This window comes from Vicugna pacos, chromosome 30 (assembly GCF_048564905.1).
Source record: "Vicugna pacos chromosome 30, VicPac4, whole genome shotgun sequence".
NCBI lineage: Eukaryota > Metazoa > Chordata > Mammalia > Artiodactyla > Camelidae > Vicugna > Vicugna pacos.
Window position 1 is genome coordinate 12,736,026 of NC_133016.1, and position 21,128 is coordinate 12,757,153.

Below are 21,128 nucleotides of genomic sequence, written 5' to 3' on the forward strand. Positions count from 1 at the left end.
CCTGCCTTGCTGTGGCTTCTGCTTTTCTCAGAGAACTTCAGAGAGCGATGACTATAATATACCAGCTCTAAATGAACAACATATGACTCTTATTTTTGCCTCCCGTCCCCTCCCCCCTCCAACGGGTTTCCTATGTGTAGTTCAAGTGTCTGATAGACCCTTGCTAGGAGAACTGCCTTAATCGCTTTAACAAGCAGTGAGATTTTGCTTTTCTAAGAGGCGAGCACCTGAACCTGAGGTCCTGCATGGGCTCTGCCAAATGCTGCTGTCTCCGAGCCATCGTGACAGCTCGTCTGGGTTTCATCAGCTCCCTGGGGCTGCATTTCACCAGGCCCCTTTGCCAAGGCCTCCCCGGCAGCGTCAACAAGTGTTGTACCTCCTGCAGAAACAGCCCTCAAGTTTCATCACGGTGATGCTAAAAAATATTCTCCAGCTTCAGCAATGACCTAGTTCATGCAAGGGCAGGGGAAAAAAAAATGCCCTTCTTCCAGAACTTCCCCAGGCACGGAATTTTCCCTCTTAGGAAGATAGGAACTTTGCTGGAAACAGACCCAGCTGTGCTTTGAAAAACTTTGGAAAAGACCCTGAACCCTGTAACTCCTCTGAATCCCCAGTTCCGGGACCAGGGACACCCCACCAATGCCTCACACACTGCCTGGGGAGCCCACAGCCGAGCCAGCCCTCCTATCACGTTTCCTGGACAAAAAGTGTTGAAAAGTAAGTATCGAGACTTTGGTTATTACATATGGAATGGCTGTGCTTTAAAGATGTAGTGGTTTACATTTTCTGCAATAGGGAACAAAGCAGATTGTTTCCTTGTGAACTAGAAGAAAGAAACAAGTCGGGTCTCTAGAGTGCATTTGTGTGGAAAGGGTTTTAAAGTGTCCAAATTCTCCTTTTTTAATTTAGGTCCATTCTGAGCCCTTTAGAGAAACTATTATTGTTGGTTTTTTTTTTAATGTCAGTTTGTTTATTTTGGCTTGACAATAATTTTAAAAGAGTCCCTCAAATCATGGCTATCTCAATAATTAGGAAAAAAACTAAACATACAGGATGACTCAGAGTGGATTTGTGAGGGTTTTTCAAAGTAAAGTCACAAGAAAACCTAAGGTAACGACCCAGGTAACTCAGGCCCAGGTGCTTTTGCTTGAAATATTTGAGCATTTTAGTCAAAAGTTATTCCTTTTACTTGGATTATCTGGATGATCGAAAATCTCCACTTTCCGAGCGGACACAGCAGGATCTTTTCTGACAACAGGAATGAAAGTTGCTAAAAAGCTATCTGGCATTTCAAGATGGCTGATGCATTCACTGAGCCGTTAAAAGGGATTTTCTTTCCTTTTTTAAAACTGTAGTCAGAACACTTAACCTGAGCTCTACTGTGTTAATACATTTTTAAGCATATAGTACAGTATTGCTAACTATAGGTATGACATTGTACTTGAGTAGTTAGATGTTAAAAAAAAATTTAAGGCAAAAAGTCAACCCCCAAGAGATTGATAAAATAGCACCACCCTCACGTTACATTTTGATGGACGCATCCAGACTTTGAAACGACTGATTAAGGGTGTCAGTTACAGACATCTGGCAATCATTTAAAAATAGATGAAAGCAAGAGGAGCATTTAGAGCTGCTTCTCTCTGATTATTTCCCTTCCACAATCGTTCCTTAAGTAAAGGTAGCCTTCATTTTTGAAGATGAGTTAACTGGGAATGGTAAGGGATGTTTTATAGCAGCATGCCAACTAAGAGTAAATCGAATGAGCTTCTGTGCTGTGAGGCTTCTGAACTGAAACCCACGATGTTGTGAGCTACCGTCTGAATGGACAAATTGACAGATCTTGTATTCAAAGGCACTGATGGTCAAGAAGCATGATCAGTTCTTGTAAATCCTGATGTAAAACAAACCAAATGTATTTTACCTCCCAAACTGCATCATCCCTTGAAGTTTTTGCAAAACGTTCAATCACAGTTTGGGGAAGATTTTTAGGTAGGGTAGAATTCCTATTTTCATCACCTGCAAAGACATCCCCCTGCCCAGTTTAATTCATTTTTAATCACCCCCCTGCACACTTACGTGTCGATATCAGTCTCTGCAAGGAGGATGGTCAGGTGTCCTAATCCGGGCAGAGGTGGGGGGAGCAGGGTGGAGTCCAGGAGTAAGAACCAGGCTCTGGAGGCAGATTTGGACCCAGGTCCTGACTCTAGCACAGTTTCTAGCCAGTCTGAACTCCAGTGTCCTCACCTGCAAAATGAAGATCAGAACATCCACTTTGACAGGATTGATGGGGAAATTAGATGAGTAAACATGCCTAAAAGTATCAGTCGCATGGTAGTTTCTCTACAAAAGCCAGTTCCTCCTCTTGGTTAATTAAAAAGCTTCTCTCTCGCTCTCTCTCTTTTTTTTTCCCTCTAAAATTTCAGATGCTTTCATAACAAACTACTAAAGTAAAGGGGAGAGTAATAGCCCAATGGTAGAAAGCGTGCTTTGCATGCACAAGGTCCTAGGTTCTATCCCCAGTACCCCCGTTAAAAAAAGAGAAAGTAATACAGACTACACACTTTTGACACAGTGCAATGATTAAACAAAATTTACAGAAAATCAGATATTTTGAAGCAAATTCTATGTTTGAAAATGTTTGAGAGCCAAAGAAAAAAGATTATTATATTTTAGAATGCATCTGCAGTAAATAAGAAAAACTGTTTTTGCCTGAAAATGGTTGATGGTGAATTTATTATCTAAAAAGCAAAGTAGAGATCTATCAACATCATCTAAGGATGCTTTTTAGTACATATCAGTACCATATTTAAATAGTTTTCGTGAATCTATGGGAATGGAAGGTAAAGGTTAATCTATGCATACAAGATGATATCTATGATTGTTATGAAAATTTAGGCACAGACTCCTCTTTCCTTAAAGATTATAGTTGAGTCTTGCATTAATTCCCTTTGTGCTTAGACAATAGGCATTGTAAGTTGAGGGGGCTCTGAGTGGGGGCGAGAATGCTCAAAAATGAGCTCACCATATGGGTGGCTGAGCAGAGATGATACCTGGGTGGGTCATTTTAGGAGCCACGGCTGAAATTTCAAAGTCATTGATGAAGGTTAGTAACAAACAGGGTACTCGCCTGTTTTGAGGTGAGGATGCCACAGGCATGGAGGGATAGGGCGGACAAGAATCACAAGCAGGGCTCATGGGACAGTTCCAAAGACCTGTATCAACATCTTTATTATTGCCCCTAACGTCTTTATTGAGATACCCTACAACTTCTGTCCAGGGACCTCAGAGTATCTGGATAAAGTCTCTGAGTTACTGACAGGTTTGCAAGGAGCCTTGTTAGTCTGGGCTTAATTCTGCCAAAAAGGACATCTGGAAATTCAGAAATGTAAAGAAACTTGGGAGAAAGTGATCATGTCATCTTAGGGTTGGCAAAGATGAAAAAACAAACGCCAACACTACATGAGAGAAAACACATGAAAAGGTTTGGAGCCCTCACTGAGGTTTCTGCCAATGCACACCCACCTGGCACACCCTCCTGTCCACAAGGAGACTCTGGACATCAGGTCAAAGAGATGGACACAGGTTGAAGAGATGTCAGTTTTGGATAGTTCACTTCTGAATACATAGCACCTACCCCTCCCAGGGCCATCTCCTCCATGATTGCTCCCAGCACGCTTGGGGCTCCCCAGCTCACCTTGACCTTCACTTGGTTTTCAATCTTGCTCTTAGAAAGCCAAGCCTATTCGCTCTTCAGTAGTTTAAGACCTTCCCCTAGTCCAGTGGTTCTCAGACTTCAAAGTGCAACAGAATCTAGAGAGCTTATTAAAACACAGGTTCCTGGGTCCTACCCTCAGAGTTTCTGATTCTGAAGGTCCCAAGAATTTGCATTTCTGACAAGTTCCCAGGTGATGCTGATGGTGTGGTCCAGGGACCAGCACGCTGAGAACCAACGCTTTAGCCATTTCGTTAGCCTGTAATTTCCGAAGAAAACCTATTTGCACTTGTTCCTTTCAAAACAAAACTTGCCTACTTCTCAAGAGATGCAGAAGGCCCAGCCACAATATGCAACGGCTGTGGAGAACACAAATGATAAAGCCGCCAGGAGTTTTAGCCTGCAGAGGAGCCTGCTTGGGATACTGAGTGTGGGGAGGCCACACCGAGGTGAGCGGTCCGTTATTTGGGAAGGGGCTGCCTTTCCAGCTAAGGCTATCAGGGGAGGCTTTAAGGACAAGTTAGCACTGGAACTGGGGTTTGAAACTGGTGGGATTTGAACACAGAGAGATGGAAGGTGGTCTTTCCCTGTAAAGGAAACAACAACAAAAACAAAACATGGAAGGCAGAAAGAGACAGGATGACAATGGAAATCATACATTCGTTTGGCTAGGTTAGGTTTGCTACAGTTGTCTCCAGAACTTTCTCAGAGAAGCATTCTTTGATTAAGCCATCTAATCTTCAAGCCTTTACTTTTGTCTGTAACTTGTTGAAGGCACGTCCGACATAGAGATGCGGAACGGAGGACTAATGGGAGGAAGTTCAGACACCATGGAGGGGAAGGTATGCTTCCTAGAAGTAACAATCAAAAATCAACTCAAAGTAGCTTAAACAATAGTGGAGACTTCTTGCTCCCGCAACTAAAAAAGTGGGTCCCAAAGTTTGATCAGGACCCCAGCTCTGGTCTCTACATTTCTGGAGACCCTGCTTCTTTTGTGTGCTTTGGTTTCAACTTCACGCAGGCTTTCTCAGTCTCAAATGGTATCACCCTCTCCCAGGGTCCGCGCTTTCTTTTTCCAGGTTAGAGGACTGGGTGAAAGAATTAAGCTTTGCACTGATTGGATCACCACTGAACTACTTTCTGCAGAAAGCCGAGTGCTGATTGGCTTAGACCTTGGTGACTGAACCAATCACCGAGCAAGAGTACTTGATCAGTTTAGACCAATCAGAGCCTACAGAGCAGGAAGGGCACGGTCCAGCCCTCCCATCACCAGATTTGAGTGATAGCAGAGGCATGGGATGGAGGTAAGAAGATAAGCAAAATCGCCACTTTGGAAGGTTTTGGATATTTTGGAGAAAGACATGGTATGTCTCTTCCCTCAGTCATAAGTTGAGCAATGGACAGTATTCATACTCGGGTATTTAGGATGGGCTTGCTTTAAACTTCAGTCCAGACAAGTTAAAATATTCTTCCACAGAGTAGTCCTGCCTTTGAATGGAATGAACCATGGGGTATGATGCTTCTTAACTCTAAGGCACGCCTTATTTAAAAAAAAATAGATAAAGAAATAGATTTTAAAAAGTTTTTCAGAAAACAAAGCAAGTGGAGGCAAAAATTAAGTTTTCTCCTAAGACTCTCTGACTGACTGGGTTGAAGGATGTTGGTAGGAGGTGGCTGAGGTGAGAACAACACACCACAGCGCCGTGTGCCCCGTCCCCACATGGCTGGCTTTCTTTGAGAGGTTCACTGAGAGGTGGTTGGTTCGTAATAAATCCAGGCTCAGTTCATTACACCCAGGGCAGTGTTATTCTCGCCTATTACAGGGCAGGGAGTGGGACAGAAGAGAAACTAATATTTCCCGGGTCCTCCCCTACCCTGGCAGATGCCTGAAGTTCCACAGGGTGTCACCTCTATGTCAATTAAAAGTAAACAGTCTCCAAAGAGAGATAACTCGGAGTTGCTCTGGGGTTTCTGTTGCAGGGAAGGTGAGCCTGAGGACACAGCAGGGAGCCTGAGAGGATGTGGAGGATGAACCAGAGAGAGGGTTCCTTCACCATGCGTGTTCTTGGTGATGACCTTGATGATAATATACCTAGACTGGCCACAACAGTCAGTTCACCCATTCAGCTCCAAACCAAAGTGATTTTAACCAATTAATGCACCGAGGTTGGTCTCATCACAACATTGTCATGCTCTATGTGTTTACAGCATCATAATCTTCCCTCTCTTCCCTGTCTTGACTGTGAGGGAGGAGGACAAGGAGAAGAAAGGCAGAGGAATGTATCCATTCACCATAATAAGTTGAAAATCAGAATCAAGAAACCTGGTAGGCAACATATATAAATTTTAAATATCTAAAAGGCTATGCAGAGATAATCAGTGTTCTCAAATAGCATCCCCTCCAGATTACCAGTGTTTTGGGTATTTCTAGAATTATTATGTGTGCAAATAAGCATACTACAATACATAATCTTTCTTTTTTGTTTATGTAAGTGATAGCATACTCTACACTGTCTTCTATACTTAATATCATTCAACAGTCTATCTTAGATTATTCTATATCAGTGCATATAGAACTGCCTTATTCTTTTATAACATTCATTGCCGTTAAAAATTAAAAATTCCATTGTGTAGATATACTGTAACCATGTACTATTAATAGACATTTAGGTTGCTTTCAATCTTTTGCTCTCACAAGCAACATTGCAATGAATACTAGGTGCTTATTCGTTTGTTTCCTTCTTCTATGTTAAAAATTAAGTGTAATGAGGCATATTTTGCATATTGTATAATGGTCAATGACGTTTTTAGTTAAATTTATCAAGTTGCACAACCATTGCCATAGATCAGTTTTAAAACATTTTTCTCCTCTGCCAAAGATCCCTCATGTACATTTATCGTATTCTCCCCACTGCCTGCAACTCAGCAACCACAAACTGACTTTTGGTCACTATAGCTTCCTTTGGACATTTTATATAAATAGAATCATACATGGTCTCTTGTTTATGATCCATAGTATTCTATCATATGACTATATCTCATTTTGTCTATATTCACTAGTTGTATGTTTAGGTTGTTTCCAATGGACACTTAGGTTATTTCCAATTTTTGATTATTATGAGTAATCCTGCTAAGAGTATGTGCAAGTCTTTGTGTGGACATATGTTTTCGTTTCTCTTAAGCAGATACCTAGGAATGGAATTTCTGGGTCTTTTGGTAAATTTATGTTTAACTTTTTAAGAAACTGCCAAGCTGTTTCCAAAGCATCTGTACCATTTTACATTCCCATCAGCCACGTTTGAGGGTTGTTTTTTTCCATATCCTCGCCCACATTTGACTCTCTGTTTTATAATAGCCATCCTAGTGGGTGTGAAATGCTATCTCATTGTGGTTTTAATTTGCATTTCCCTAATGACTAGTGATGTTGAGCATCTTTTCATGGGCTTTTTTTTTTTTTTTGCCTCGATTTCTCACATACAACCCTAAAATCATCCCCAAGAAAGAGCACAACCCTTAAGCTCCAAAAAATCTGGACTCAAATCCCACCCCTGCCACTTGCAGGCAGTGAGGAATTAGGTTTGTTACACCAGCTCTTTAAAGTCACCTTAAGCTTCCAAGTCATTATCTTCCAAGTGATAGTTTGACTGTGAGGATTACATAAGATGATGTTTTTGAAGTGCCCAGCCTGGGGACTGACACGTAGCAGGCACCCCAAACATGTTCATTGTTTCTCCCTGCTCCCCCACCCCAATTTCCAGGACCTATCTTGGAGAAAGGAGCTTTTCCCTAACATGGGACTGGGTATTAAGTGACAGTGGGTGTGGCACCCAAATCTGGAGTGACTGATGGCAAATTCAGGAACCCAACTGCCATTGGATCAGGCTGGATAATCAGGACTAATTCCTCCTGTCCCCGGTGAGAAGGCACTGACAGCTGGCTTCCCTGTCAGCTCCAGGGAGCGCCAGTTACCCGTTATCTGTCTGTGGGCTCAGAGCTCTTCCCTGACCCCTTCAGCTGACAGCAGCTTTCCTGCCGACAGCAGCCACGCCACCGGCTTATCTGTGTGGTGCAGATTAGCCAAAGTCAAACTTGGCATCAGTCGAGGGCTTTAAATCTTCAAAGAATTCTCCCATTACCTCTTACTTATTCTCCACTAATTTGAGAGGAAGGTATTTTTGTAATTTTGCTGATGTTAAACCGAAAGCTCTAGATAGCAGCTCACACTTATGGAGTGCTTGCTATGCTATTCCAGAGAGCTTTGTCTGTACTTAGTTTTCCTAGCAACCAGATGAAGTAGATACGGCTCTTCTCTGTTTTACAGATAAAAAAATACTGAGGCAGAGAGAAGTTAAGCTAGTACTTGGCAGAGCTGAGATTCTGAACGCAGGAATCCAGGTCTTTCATCACCGCATCCTTCTCCTGGTCTGTTAAGGGTCCTGCCCATCTTGGAGTATCTATCAAAATGAAGTATGTAAATGTTCTTAGCCAACAATTCCATTTTTTGGTATTCAGCCTAGAGAACCACTTACGTGCCCAAGGAAGAATGTACTAGTATGTTTTTTGAGGAACATTTGTAAGTCTGAAAAATTCCAGCCATGCAATTCATCATCAATACAGGAATAGCCAGATTAAACACGGTATTGCCATTTTATGGGATCCTGATATCATCAAGCATTTAAAAAAAATAATATGGTCCATTATGAGTTGGATTGACATAGTAAGACTGCCAAAACTTGATAAGTAAGGTAAGCCAACTGCATGGCAAGTATGTACAATTTAATGATGTACATACAACAAAATTATATATATCTATTTAGAGGACTATATGCATAAAATGCCAGGAAGGATAGCAAACCCTTCCTCTTGGGAAAGTACTGAGATGGAGGGATAGTGTGCGGGAAAGACTTCATCTTTCTGTATATTTTAAAGAATACCAATGTATGCATTTGAGACTCTGTATGATTAAAGGTAGACAAAATTTTTAAAAAGAAAGCAACTTGGCCTGGACCACACAGCTAAAAAAGAGAACAGAAACGAAAACATGCAAAACTTGTGTTCATTCCAGCTGACAGGTTGTTGCTCCAAAGCTGTCCATGAACCTCACTGTGGCCCCTCTGCTGATTTCAGGAATTCACTGGTTATCCATCTCTAGCAGAGAATGATAAATCTGTCTTCAAGGGTTCTCACCTTTGGAGAAGCGATGAAACATGAACCACAGCCTGACTTAACTGTCCTTTCCCTTATAGTCAGTGCCCTGTGGCTGGGATATGTGATGACTGAACAGACTGCATGAGTCAAATAATGTGTTTGTCAGTGTTGTAACCTGTGGGACTTTGCTGTCAGGGAGCTGTCACCTGGGGAGGAGTCAGAGATGGCACATAAGTTCTTGATATCACCCCCAACTCTTGACAGCTTGATTTGTCCTTTCTTCCTTCTCCAGCCACAGCAGTGGCCCCTGGGAACAGGAATGGGAGGAGTCATGTCTTGTGAAATACAGGGAGAAATTTTTAGACATTAATTGGTGTATCACTTAAAAAAAAATCATTGTGGTAACCCACAGCAGAAAAGGAAATTGATGACACAAACAAAGTCTTTCCTTAAAGTCTACCGATTACCATCTTGAAAACCAATTTTGTCACAGATCCTTGCGAGGCCATTTACATAACATTATTCTCATTCTTAGAACATTATCATTCTCTTCCTTTACTGATGAGGAAACATGCTCAATGCCTCAACCAGGTAAATGGCAGGACGTAGATTTGTCCCTGGCAGGTAACAAGTCCTGGATTTAGTCTTCAGTAGGGGTTACCTCCTGGTGAGGAGAGTTTTCCAGCCATGAGATCCTCTCCCTTGCCCTCTTGTACCTCCCACCTCCTCACCGCCTTATTCTGGGTATGTCTCCTAGGTATGTGGACAGCTAAGGTAGTACCCCTCTGCACCAACAGCTGCTCCTAAGAAGGGTTGCAGATGGACCATAAAAAGGACTAAAGTACACATGTTACTATATGGATGAACCTTGTAAAATTATCTGAGTGAAAGAAGCCAGTCCCAAAGGACCACAGATCATTTGACTGTACTTATAAGAAATGTCCAGAATAGGCAAATCCATAGAGACAGAAAGTAGATTAGTCGTTGACAAGGGTTATGTGTGTAGGGGTGTGTGCGCGCACGTGCGTGTGTTGGGGGCAGGGGGATGGGAAGATGAGGAGGTAAAAGATAAGGAGTGTGGGATTCTTGGTGGGTAATGAGAATGTTCTTAAATTCATTGTAGTGATGGCTGCCTAACTTGGATTATGTTGAAAGCCATCAAACGGTAGACCTTAAATAGATGAATTGTGTGCTCTGTGAATTAGATCTCATTAAAGCTGTTGAATCAAAAGTGTTACAGATACATCTGCATCCCTGCTGGTGAATGAGTCAGCTGAGCTAGTGTTTCCAACTTGAAGCTATACTTAAGAAAAAATTAGTGCTAACATTTACTGAACACTTAACTTGTGTTCTGAGGATTGTACTAAGTGGTTTACAGGCAATAACTCATTTAATCTGTGTACACAACTATTATGCCTCCATTTTACAGATAAGGAAACAGGCACAGAGAGGTTGTGACCTACTTGTTGAGCTAGTGAGGGTTAGAGCCAGAATTTGAACACAGAGTACCTGGCTCTAGAGCTGTCAGCCACTGATTCTATGTTGCCTCTCAAAAGTGACAAAGGGAAAGGTTAGGACGAGAATTTCTGACTCCCAGTCCACTGCTTCTCGTGGATGACTCTAGCTACATGCCACGTCCAAATCAATATACTAATTGGAGATACAAAATATGTTAAGTTGCACAGTCCTCATCTTTGAGAAATTTACCACTCCAGAAATAAATACACAAAATATATTTCCGTGGAGGATGATTCTAAATGGAAGAATTTAGATCTCTCTCTAAATTTCTACTGCTTGGACAGAGTGAGATGTTATTTCCAAGCTTGGAGCTTCTCCAGGGAGAGGTTTGGCAGCGTGGTGCTGGTGCTTGTATGCCATGGACAGAGTGGAGAGGGTCCTCTGGGCTCAGACAGACCTGTGGTCTTAGGGCTGCCACAAGGTGTGCGTGGAGAGGCTCTGGGGCTGCCTTGCACACTAAAGGTGTCAGCCTGTGCGGCCACAATGGGGCCCCCAAGGCAGTGACCCCTGGAGCTGTGTGATCTTGAACGTGGCTGGACCTCTCTGAGTCTCAGCTGCCTTGTCTGTAAGATGTAGATGGTCTTACTGACCTTTTCGGTCATTGAAGGAGATGAAGTGAAATAACATACCTGGTGACTCACCAAGTGTTCGTGCCTACTTGTACTCATGAATATGTGCTTGCTCAAAGATGCCAGCTCACTCACTGGCCTCCCGGGGCACCTGCCTGGTGCTCGGAAGGAGTGTCATTTCCCAGTTTCACCTGGAGAAATACCTCCCATCCGGTGATTCCTTTGCGTTTAATTAACTCCTTTGTGGGGAGGCACATGTGCACATGCTTTTTGAGTCCATTCGGAAAAGACTGTGAAGAGAGAAGAAAGAGAAAGGAGGTGGCACTTGCATCCTGCAGTTTTCCCTTTCAGCCTGGGCTCTAGCTGCCCTGCCGTCCACTAGGACTAGTGGTTCAAACTGGGGCTGCCCTCCCTGGGGGCCCTGGCATCATCTGCAGAGTTCAGATTAACACCCCTTGAGGGAGGGGTGCTACTGACATCTAGTGAGTCGAAGCCAGGGGTGCTGATAAACACCCTTCAACGCCCAGGACAGCACCCACCCCCGCCAACACAACAGACTTTCCTGCCCGAAAGTCATCTGCGGCCGCAGGACTTCCAACCCGCCCGCCAGCCCGAGTGCCCACACCCAGCCTCCTGCAGGCCTGGGGAGCAGCACCAGCTCCTTCTGTCCCTAAGGGCCACTCGTGGGGTGGTGGGGTTTCTCGAATTCCTCAGAGAAGTCCCAGGAACAAATGGTGATGTCAGGGATTTTTATTTTTCAGGTTCCTGTGGCATGAAAGGATGACAGACTCAGGAGGGCCCCGGGGGCGCACACTTTGCTTTTTATCTACGCTGCTTTCCCAGAAAGTTCCCGAGAAGTCAGACGCCGTGCTTCGCTGCATGATATCGGGTAACCATCACTAGCTCATCCCTCTCTGAAATTCCCCTGCAGACCAGGTGTTTTGGCTCACAAAGGCATTGTTAAACATCATCTGGGAAAATTACCTGGGAAGTTAGTTCTGAGTAACGGACTAAGCAACAAAATCCTCTATGATTTTATTCCTGGAAGAGTCTTTGAGTAACTTCCTAGACACGTATTTTAGTGATCTTCACGTCACATTGTGATTCTTGGTTAGGAAACTCCGACACTGGTTCTTTTCCCAGATAATTCACTCTTAGTTTCCTGTGGCGCACGGGAATGGCGCGAATAACTTCACTTCAGGCCGTTTGCTGAACTCCTCTCCATCCCTGTGGACTGCCATCTCCAGCCTGGCTCAGTTCGCCTCCCCACGGCTTCCCTTCCTCAGCTATGCTAGTCAGCAGTGAAACGGTTAAAACCAAGACAAACACATCCAGTGGAGGGAAAGCAGGAGGCTGGAATTTCCCCTGACTGGAGAATAAGTTAACCCAGAGCTCATCCAGAGCTGGTACCCAGTGTGACAAAAAGGATTTATTATTAAAAGGAAATAGAAGCAAAGGAATTGGGTGGGGAAATGGTATCTTGTACCTTGTGGGTTCTTTTCTTTCTTGAATTATGCCTATCCTTGGAAACAGGGAGGCACTGGTGGTCTTTCCTGAGGGCAGACGGAAAACTCCTTCCTCCCAGATCCCCTTTTCTAAGTCCAGAGAGGAGAAGAGTCAGCATCTGAAACGGCTGCATTTCCTCAGCAGGAGTCACAGTAAAATCTCGGCTTCGGTCTGGATGCTGGGCGGGTAGGACTGTGCACCCAGCCTCTCCAAGCCCAGAGCAGAGCACCCCCTCTTTCTCAGTGTTTGTCCAGAGCTGTCCAGATAGAGGGACAGGCTCAAGTCTACTCCTGAGACTTCCCAGAGTAGCCCCATGTCTCCCTAGGAGGCCCCGATGTAAACGTGGCCACGGGTCCCCACACACATTAGCCAGATACTTGTGAAACGTTCTGGAGGTGGCTCTCAACATGCGACCTGCAGGTAGGCTTGAAAAACAAGGCTGGGATTTTCGGGTCAGGTTTCCAGCAAGTAGAGGGAGAAAAGAGAGCCACCCACAAGGTGCAAGATACCACTTCCCTGTGCAAGCCTCGTTTGGGGCTGATTATTCAGCTCTGTACCGCACTAAGGGAAAAAACCAGTCAGCCATTGAGAAACCAGCGGATTCAGTCAGCCCTGATCAGTCTGAAGTGAAGAAATTGGAGCCCGAGCTCAGAATGAGTTCCCCAGCCCCAGCCCTTGCTGTGATCGCTTCAATGAAAATCAAGAACGCACCAAAAAGGAGCAGTTAAAAGCTTCCTGAGAGGGAATCTGATAAAACTGACCGAAAGGGGAACACGAGTCTGCTAAGAACAGACAGAAATGAAATGTGATCAGCGGCTTCCTTGGTTTTTCAGGGAAGCTCATTTTTGGTGGTTTAGTCATTTGTCTGAAAGAGACTCAGCCGAGCGGCTGCTGCCAGAGATGGGTCCCTGCACGCAGGTCTGTCTGCTTCTGGTGCCAGGGACTGACCCTGCGGGTGCCTACCTGGAGGAGGAAAGAGGTAGCCCAGCTGGGAGACCCAAAATTAGATGAGACATAGGGAGGAAGGGAGAGGGGCTCTAAGCATCCTCGGGTCCTGTCTGTGGTACAGGTCTTACTGACTTTTTCTTGTTACCTCCCCGACTTTTCTATTTTTTTTTTTTAGCTTTCCCCCTTCTAACTAGCCTTAGAAGAACCTGGAATTTTTCCTCTGATTGGTCTCTGGGGTTGCTCAACAAAAACCTTACGATAAGACAGAAACGTAAGAATGTTCCTGAGATGGATTCAGGATTATGTATTGCTTCCAAATACTGGATTTTCCTCCTGTATAGATGGCAAATTTTGATAAATTGTCTATGACATGGAAGTCAGGGAGAAAGCTCACTGGCACACACTGGAAACTGCCCTGCCCTGCCTGTCCCTAGGGGAAAAAGTCCCAAGGAGCGAGTGGAATTCCTGGGGGTTTTACCAGATTAGCCCATTGACATTACATCCGGTTAACCATCAATCACCAGGGGAGGGTGAACCCCTTCTGAGGGAGAAAGCGAAGGTCAGTTTCTGTGACGACACCAGTCACATGTGCACAGTACCAGCCTGAGAAAGCTCCATTCTAGATCTTTGATCCTCAGGAAGATGATGGCTTTTAGCTCATCTATTTCATTCCTCCCTCTTTTGTATCATAACATACACTCAACTCTGAGCACCGTTAAAGTGCAATTCTCAAAAACGTAAAGTGACTCCCATACAAATATGAAAATGAACATTTCAAAGATTATATTCAATTCTTTGAGTAAAGAGAGAGCCAGAAAGTATTAAGACATGGTCAAAGAACATTTGAGGAACTGGGTGTTTATAGGCAACTGAATAAAGAATGTTAGGATAATATTGCTGAGTTAGGTAGAACATTGGTTAATGTCCTTTAGGGCAATAAACTATGATTTATGGCGTTACCTTGTCTGCTAGACAGAGATGATTTGTATCTCTAGTGAATAAAAATCTCCAAGTTTACATGTAACTTCACTAAGTCTGGGAATTTTAATCAGTAGTGATCACTGATGAAACAAAGTCCATTCCCTTAGAAAACTCTTAGGTGGACCTTTGCCCCCATGTGACACTGGAAGAAGACACCATCCACATTTTTGCCCTATTTATAACTTCCAGATAATTTTTCTTAACAGCTTCTTGAGATGAGGAACAGCATTTTTCATTTTGTGTGCCCCCCACCCACCGCATCACAGCAGCATCTTAGGCACATAATAGGCTTACTGAGTGATGCATTTTTATCAATGAGAGTAAGTTTTTTCAGTTCTCCAGCTGACATATCCATGATGTTTATCCCTATTGTTTATCACCCATTCCTATTCATAGCTTTATGGGTTTTTTTTCTAAAAGTACTTCACGTAACACGAACATTCGTATTTATTTGTCATCAGGTCAGCCCGAGCCAGAGGTAACTTGGTATAAGAATGGTCAAACCATAGATGAGTGTGGCATTGCTTCCAGTCATGAATTCGCCAAGAATCAATACACTCATGTATTACATCTCTCTTGGTAAGTGGATGTGCCTTTGTGGACTGTTTCCTGAGACCCCTATGTCCTGTCCTATGCTGGTTCCCATGAGGTCAGGCCACAAGATTGGCTCACGTTTGCTTTTGGAGTCTTAACATTAGGTGCTGTTGGCAGTCGTCAGCCCAGGCATCCAGCAGTGACTCTGCTGAGCTCTGCCTGGTAACTTACCAGACTCCTCATTTGCTGCCATGGATGGAATTACAACTCTATCTAGAATTTTACTCAAGGTGGCCCAGCCACTCTCATTCATTAAGTGAGCTTTTTATTTAATCACGTTCTCTCTGGCAAGTTAAGAAGGATGATAGGGAACATCTGTCGGGTTCCCACATTCCTTGTGTAGGAACGGAGGACAGAAGTGATTGACCCTGATCCACAGCAAACGTGATGGTGTTAATGCCGGAAACCATACCTTCTGGCTTTATTTGAGGAAGCGGACAGTCCAGGACAACGCTTTCTCATTCTCTTCCGTTCCCCTAAGAACTGTGTGTTTGGATGAAATCAGGATGCTCTGTACGTGAAGCAGAGGAAATGAGAACTACTGTGGTTGAAGCGGGGTGGTGGGGTGGGGAGTCTGTGCTCTTGGTCCCCAACACTGCTAAATTGGCCTGCATGTCCCTTACAGTGGCTCTGAGGAGACTGGAGTCTGCAGAGCATGGTGTGAAAATGACTGGTAGGCATGGGTGCCTGTCGATAGCCTTGGATCCGAGAATAAATTAAGATTTCTATTTGAATTTTAGCTCTGCCATTTTCTGACTCTGTGACCTTGGCTGGTTATTTTACCTCTCCAAACTAGATTTCTTCATCTGTAAAAGGGAGGCTGAGTGAATTAAATGATTTAATGCTTGTAAAAGGCTTGTTACATACAGTAGTTGCTCAATAAAAGCTTTCTTATCTCCTCCTCTATGCTCTTGTTTCAATGAAAGACCAGAGGTCATGGTACCATGATGAAATGCTTAACCCAACTGGCTTACAGCGAGTCTAACCTGATACTCAAGACATCTGTTTATTCATTCATTGCTTAATTTTTAAATGATGCTCATCAAGCAGCTACTATATGGCAGGCATGTTGCTTAATGCCAGGGGCAGAGTGAACAACACAAACATTGTCTACACCCTTATAAAACCCCAAGTCCAACGAGGAAGATAAGTGGTGAAGAAATCACTCCATTCCTCCCCTCGCACTCCAGTATACTGGGAGGCAACCCAACTGCTGTGGCTGCCCCTCAGCCAAGGGTTGGACTTCCTGCCTCTTCAATCTAGTTTTGCCCAGGCCTGCCCCACTCTCCTCTTTACCCCATTCAGCTTCGAAACTACCTTGACGGCTCACAGGCAATGCTAGTTGCCCATGGATCTGTCCAGCCTCAAACATTCTCATCTCCTTTGCATAGGCATGCCTTTGGGTGCTTATTTACTGCTCAGGATTGATGACTGTTCAGTAGACTGTGGGCCTCCTAGAGGCAGGAACCCTCTCTGTTATCACATTAATCCATGCATCTACTTATGTATGTATGTATGTATGTATATATCTATCTGTCTCTCTATACCATATGTATATTTCTTGTTGTGGTTCTTAGTTTGCTCAGATCAGCATTGGCAAACTTTTTCTATAAAGGCCACATAGTAAATGTTTTAGGCTTTAAAGTCCTCGGTCACAACTACTCAACTCTGCCATCATTGTGCAAAAGCCGTCGTAGACCCCATCCCCCTCCAAAAAAGGATAGTTATGTCCCAATAAAACAAACTTTGTTTATAGAAACAGCTGGGGGCCAGATTTGGCCTGTGGACTGTATTTTGCCAACCCCTGGTCCAGATGTTAAGATCCTTGAGGATCTACACCCTATTTCTTTGTATGTTTTCCACTCTTACCTTTGTCCCTCTAAGCACTCCATACATATTTCTGTTTAAATTTTTTATTGAAGTATAGTTGATTTACAATGTTGTGATAGTTTCAGGTGTACAGCATAGTGATTCAGTTGTACATATATGTAGATATATGTATTCTTTTTCATATTCTTTTTCATTACAGGTTATTATAAGATATTGAATATAGTTCCCTGTGCTATACAGTAGGACTTTGTTGTTTATCTGTTTTATGTATAGTAGTTTGTATCTGTTCATCCCAAACTCCTAATTTATTCCCTTCCCCTTTCCCCTTTGATAACCATGTTTGCTTTCTATGTCTGTGAGTATGTTTCTGTTTTGTAAATAAGTTTACTTGTATCATTTTTTTAGATTCCACATGTAAATAATATCATGATAATCGTCTTTTTCTGACATACTTCAAGGAGTATGATAATCTCTAGTTCCACCCATGTTGCTGCAAATGGTATTATTTTATTCTTCTTTTCATAACTGAGTAATATTCCATTGTATACATATACCACATCTTTTTTGTCCAGTCATCTATCAGTGGACACTTAGGTTGCTTCATGTCTTGGCTATTGTAAATAGTGCTGCAGTAAACACTGGGGTGCACGTATCTTTTCAAATTAGAGTTTTCTCTGGATATATACCCAGGAGTGGGATTGGTGGATCCTCTGGTAACTCTTTTGTTAGTTTTAAAGGAATCTCCTTATTGTTTTCCATAGTGGCTGCACCAGATTACATTCCCACCAACAGTCAATACGTATTTCTTGATTGATTAATTTGGGTCTCACACTAAGCTAAAATATTATACTCACTTTTAAGCCAGAAGAGAAGCTTAATGTGTATTCTTTTACTTTTGGAATACCATTTAGGAACTGAGTTTGCTAGTGTTATTTGTTGTGTATACAGGACCAGGGATATAGGCAACACCGACATTTGTAGGGAGTTAAGGGAAGGCCATGATGAAGCCCCAGGGGCAGGCGGGCAGGTTAGAACAGGAGAGGCACAACACAGGGAAGGGAAACTTAGGAAGGGACCTAGTGCTGTGAAAGGAGCAGAGGGTCCTCCTTCTCTGCTCTGAAGTCCAGCTGGGCAGTGGTTTACTGTAAAAATGAAAGATTTAATGTGTCAGAATGCACTCTTTCCAAGTTCCTGGCCTGTCATTTTGAGAAGTAGCCCATCTACTGGCAAAAGCATTCAGTCCTAACTCAAGGAGTAGTGGTAGGGCAATATAATAGTAGGTGTGGCTGCATTCTTCCCTGCTACATCGGGTATTAATAGTCCTTAAAAGTTCTGACTTTCTACACTGGTGGTTCTGAGCTGTCGCGGCCCATTAGCATTACCTGCGGAGCTTTTAGAACCCACTCACATTTGTCCTTCCCCTGTGACAAATTCAGTCTGAAGCCCAGGTGATTCCCAAGTGTTGTCCAAGATGAAAGATGCTTTATGTTCTAGATCATTCATCTGCAAAGTAGTTTGACTTCTGCCTGTATATTAAGTGCTAGTTAGGAACATAAATGGTATTTTGTGCAAATGTCTTTCTAAGATTAAATGTTAGTTGTCAGCTACTATATCAGTGTTGAATTTTCTGGCCATCATCAATGCACCAAAACTATTAGCTCATAGTTCCCCAAAGAAAAGTATTTTACTTTACCTGCCTGAATTGAGTCTTTCAGCCATTAAATCTGAGTTCTTAGATATTTGAAATCTCCTGATTCTGTGTTTCCCAAGGGCTTTCCCTGGCTCAGGAAATCTGATTTCAGGTGTGCTTTGAGGCCAAGAGCCCTGCCGCCATGTTAATCAACCTCCTGATCCTCCCTCTTTCCTCCACCCGGGAGCGCCTCTTCCCCCATCCTTCCTGCCTTCTCCTCCTCATACCACTCTTATCTTGTGAAACTCCGCCTTTTGGGCAGACAAGGCTGCTTGGAGAGATTGATGGGTGCTCTTGTGACCTTTACCTTACCACAGGTCAGGTGTGCTTGGCAGACAAAAGACACGGGGAAAGCCAAGAACGCGCTCTGACGGAGGGAGACAGCAGTAGTAACAGTCTGGTTTGCACTGTAGCGTGAGAACAATTTTTTTTTTCCCCCAAAAGACGTAGGGGTTAGGGGGTGGGGAATGCAAATCAATGTTTTCTACCTCATAGTGAAAACAAGTTTCCAGGACGTGTATACAAACAGGGACCTGTGGTCTCTTTTGAACACAATTTAAAGACAGGCAGCAAAGTAACAGGTAAAAATCTGTCCGGAAACCCACCCCTAGAGAGAGACACTCCTCTCCACAGCAAGGAGGCCTCTTTTGAAGGTCACAGTCATGTCCAGTGGTACTGAGAGTGAGCCCCAGATTACAAGTGAGGCAGGAGTGGGGGGAGGGTGGACAGGGCAGGAGCACCTGGGTGAGAGGGAGGGGAAGCCGCCCCGCCTGCTCTCTGGTCCACTCACCTGGGTGTGGGCTGGGCTGGAAGCAGACCCTGCAGAGGGCCTGATGGGGACCATGGCCAGGGAGCTCCACAGTCACTACAAGCCACGTGTGTACAAGTTGAGTAGGGCCCCCCAAATTCCTGTTCACCTGGCACCTCAGAATATGACCTTCTTTGGAAATAGTGTCTTTGCAGGTGTAATTATTTAAGATGAGATCAAACTAGACTAATAGGGGCCCTGAGTGGTGTCCTGATACATAGAGGAAACAGAGACGCAGACACCACTCCCCCCTCATTCTCTGGGTCAAAGCAAGTCCCAGGGCCAGACCAGATTCAAGAGGCAGGAAGACAGGTGCCACCTCTTGAAGAGTGGACTAGGAATGTCACTCTGCAACAGGGTGGATGTAACTGGATGAGAGGAGTTAGTGGCCACGTTCTGTAGTCCACTGTCCCCTTCATCATTTCAAATAAGCGTTGCTTCTTGTTAGCTGTGTGGCCTTGAGCAAGGCAATTGACTTCACTGAGCTTCAGTTTCTTTATACAAATGTTGGGGATGATGTGGTGAGATGATTCATGCAAAATGAGCAGCAAAAGTGTGCAGGTAAGTGCCCAGATATTACCAGTCCCTGAAAGCACTGTGTTCCCAGAATTACTCTGAATGAATAACTCCATCCTAGCTTATAATACCGGGGGTATTTAGCGCCCGGGAATTTTATATGAAGAATTTGAAAAGTGTTAGTGGAGAATTTTCAAAGACAAGAAGAAAATGGATATTTAACAGGAGAGCTGTACCCAGACACAGGGTTGAAGCCATTTTTGTCATATTTGCTTATACTCAAAACCCAATTCACAGACACAGAAAACAAATTTATGGTTACCAAGGGGCGGTGGGGGAAGAGGGGAGGGAAGAACAAATTGGGAGTTTGGAATTGACTGACACAAACTACCATGTACAGGATAGATAGACCACAGGGTCCTCCTGTATAGCGCAAGAAGTTATATTCAATGGCTTTTAGTAACCTGTAATGAAAAAGAATATGTATGTAGATGTACAACTGAATCACTATGCTGTACACCAGAAACAAATACAACATTGTAAATGAAGTATACTTCAATTTTAAAAAATGGGGAGAAAAAGAAACCCTGTTTGCATGGTTTGTAGAAGGTGGGATCTGTGACTTTAGTGAAGTCTCACACTTCTCAATTATTCCTCCCATCTAGATGGACAGACAGACCCCCAGGAGCCGTGAGACACTGTTATATTCCCGAAGCCACTCTGCTTTGTAGTGGGCAGGGTGTTGTTCGTAAGTGCTTGTTGTCTGAGCCAGAGGGACCCTCAGCCTTTGTCCATACCCAGGGGAATCCATATTCTTTCCAAATATCTAAAGAAAACATGAGTTCTTGGTCATGAATGAGGCTGGGCAAATGAGTATAAGTGAATCACTTAAAAATATAAATACCTCAAGGCACACATCCTGCTAAAGGTGGAAGTATCACCACCAACTTCACTTACAAAGGACAAGGGATTATATCCACCATTGAAAGCAAGGAGTTGAAACCAGGTTGTCTGGATTTAAATCCCAGATCTACCTCGTACAAGCTGTATCATCTTGGGCAAGTTACTTAACCTCTCTGGGCCTTAGTTTCCTCATCTGCAAAATGAGGATAAAGACAGTACCTGCTTTATAGGGTTGATGGAGGGACTAAATCAACAAGTGCAAAAATTTAGAAGACTCTATAAATAACAGTCACTTTGTGCAGTTTGCACATGTTCCCTGTGCTGAACTATAATTTTGAAACTGATTAAAAAGAAGACAGTTTAGAGGTAAGAATGGTAGCTTCGTTTGGCAGCATTTTTCTTCTC

The 21,128-nt window shown here is 43.6% G+C and overlaps 1 protein-coding gene across 1 annotated transcript in view; it reads left to right on the forward strand.

The window, feature by feature from the left end:
- The first annotated feature begins 585 nt into the window (after positions 1-585).
- Positions 586-21,128, forward strand: part of ALPK2 (alpha kinase 2) — a 94,488-nt gene continuing 73,945 nt past the window's right edge. The window contains exons 1-3 of the mRNA XM_006205742.4: positions 586-717; positions 11,709-11,836; positions 14,844-14,961. Of these exons, the coding sequence (XP_006205804.2) occupies positions 11,728-11,836; positions 14,844-14,961 (227 nt within the window). The 5' untranslated portion in view covers positions 586-717; positions 11,709-11,727. The remainder of the gene's footprint in view (positions 718-11,708; positions 11,837-14,843; positions 14,962-21,128) is intronic.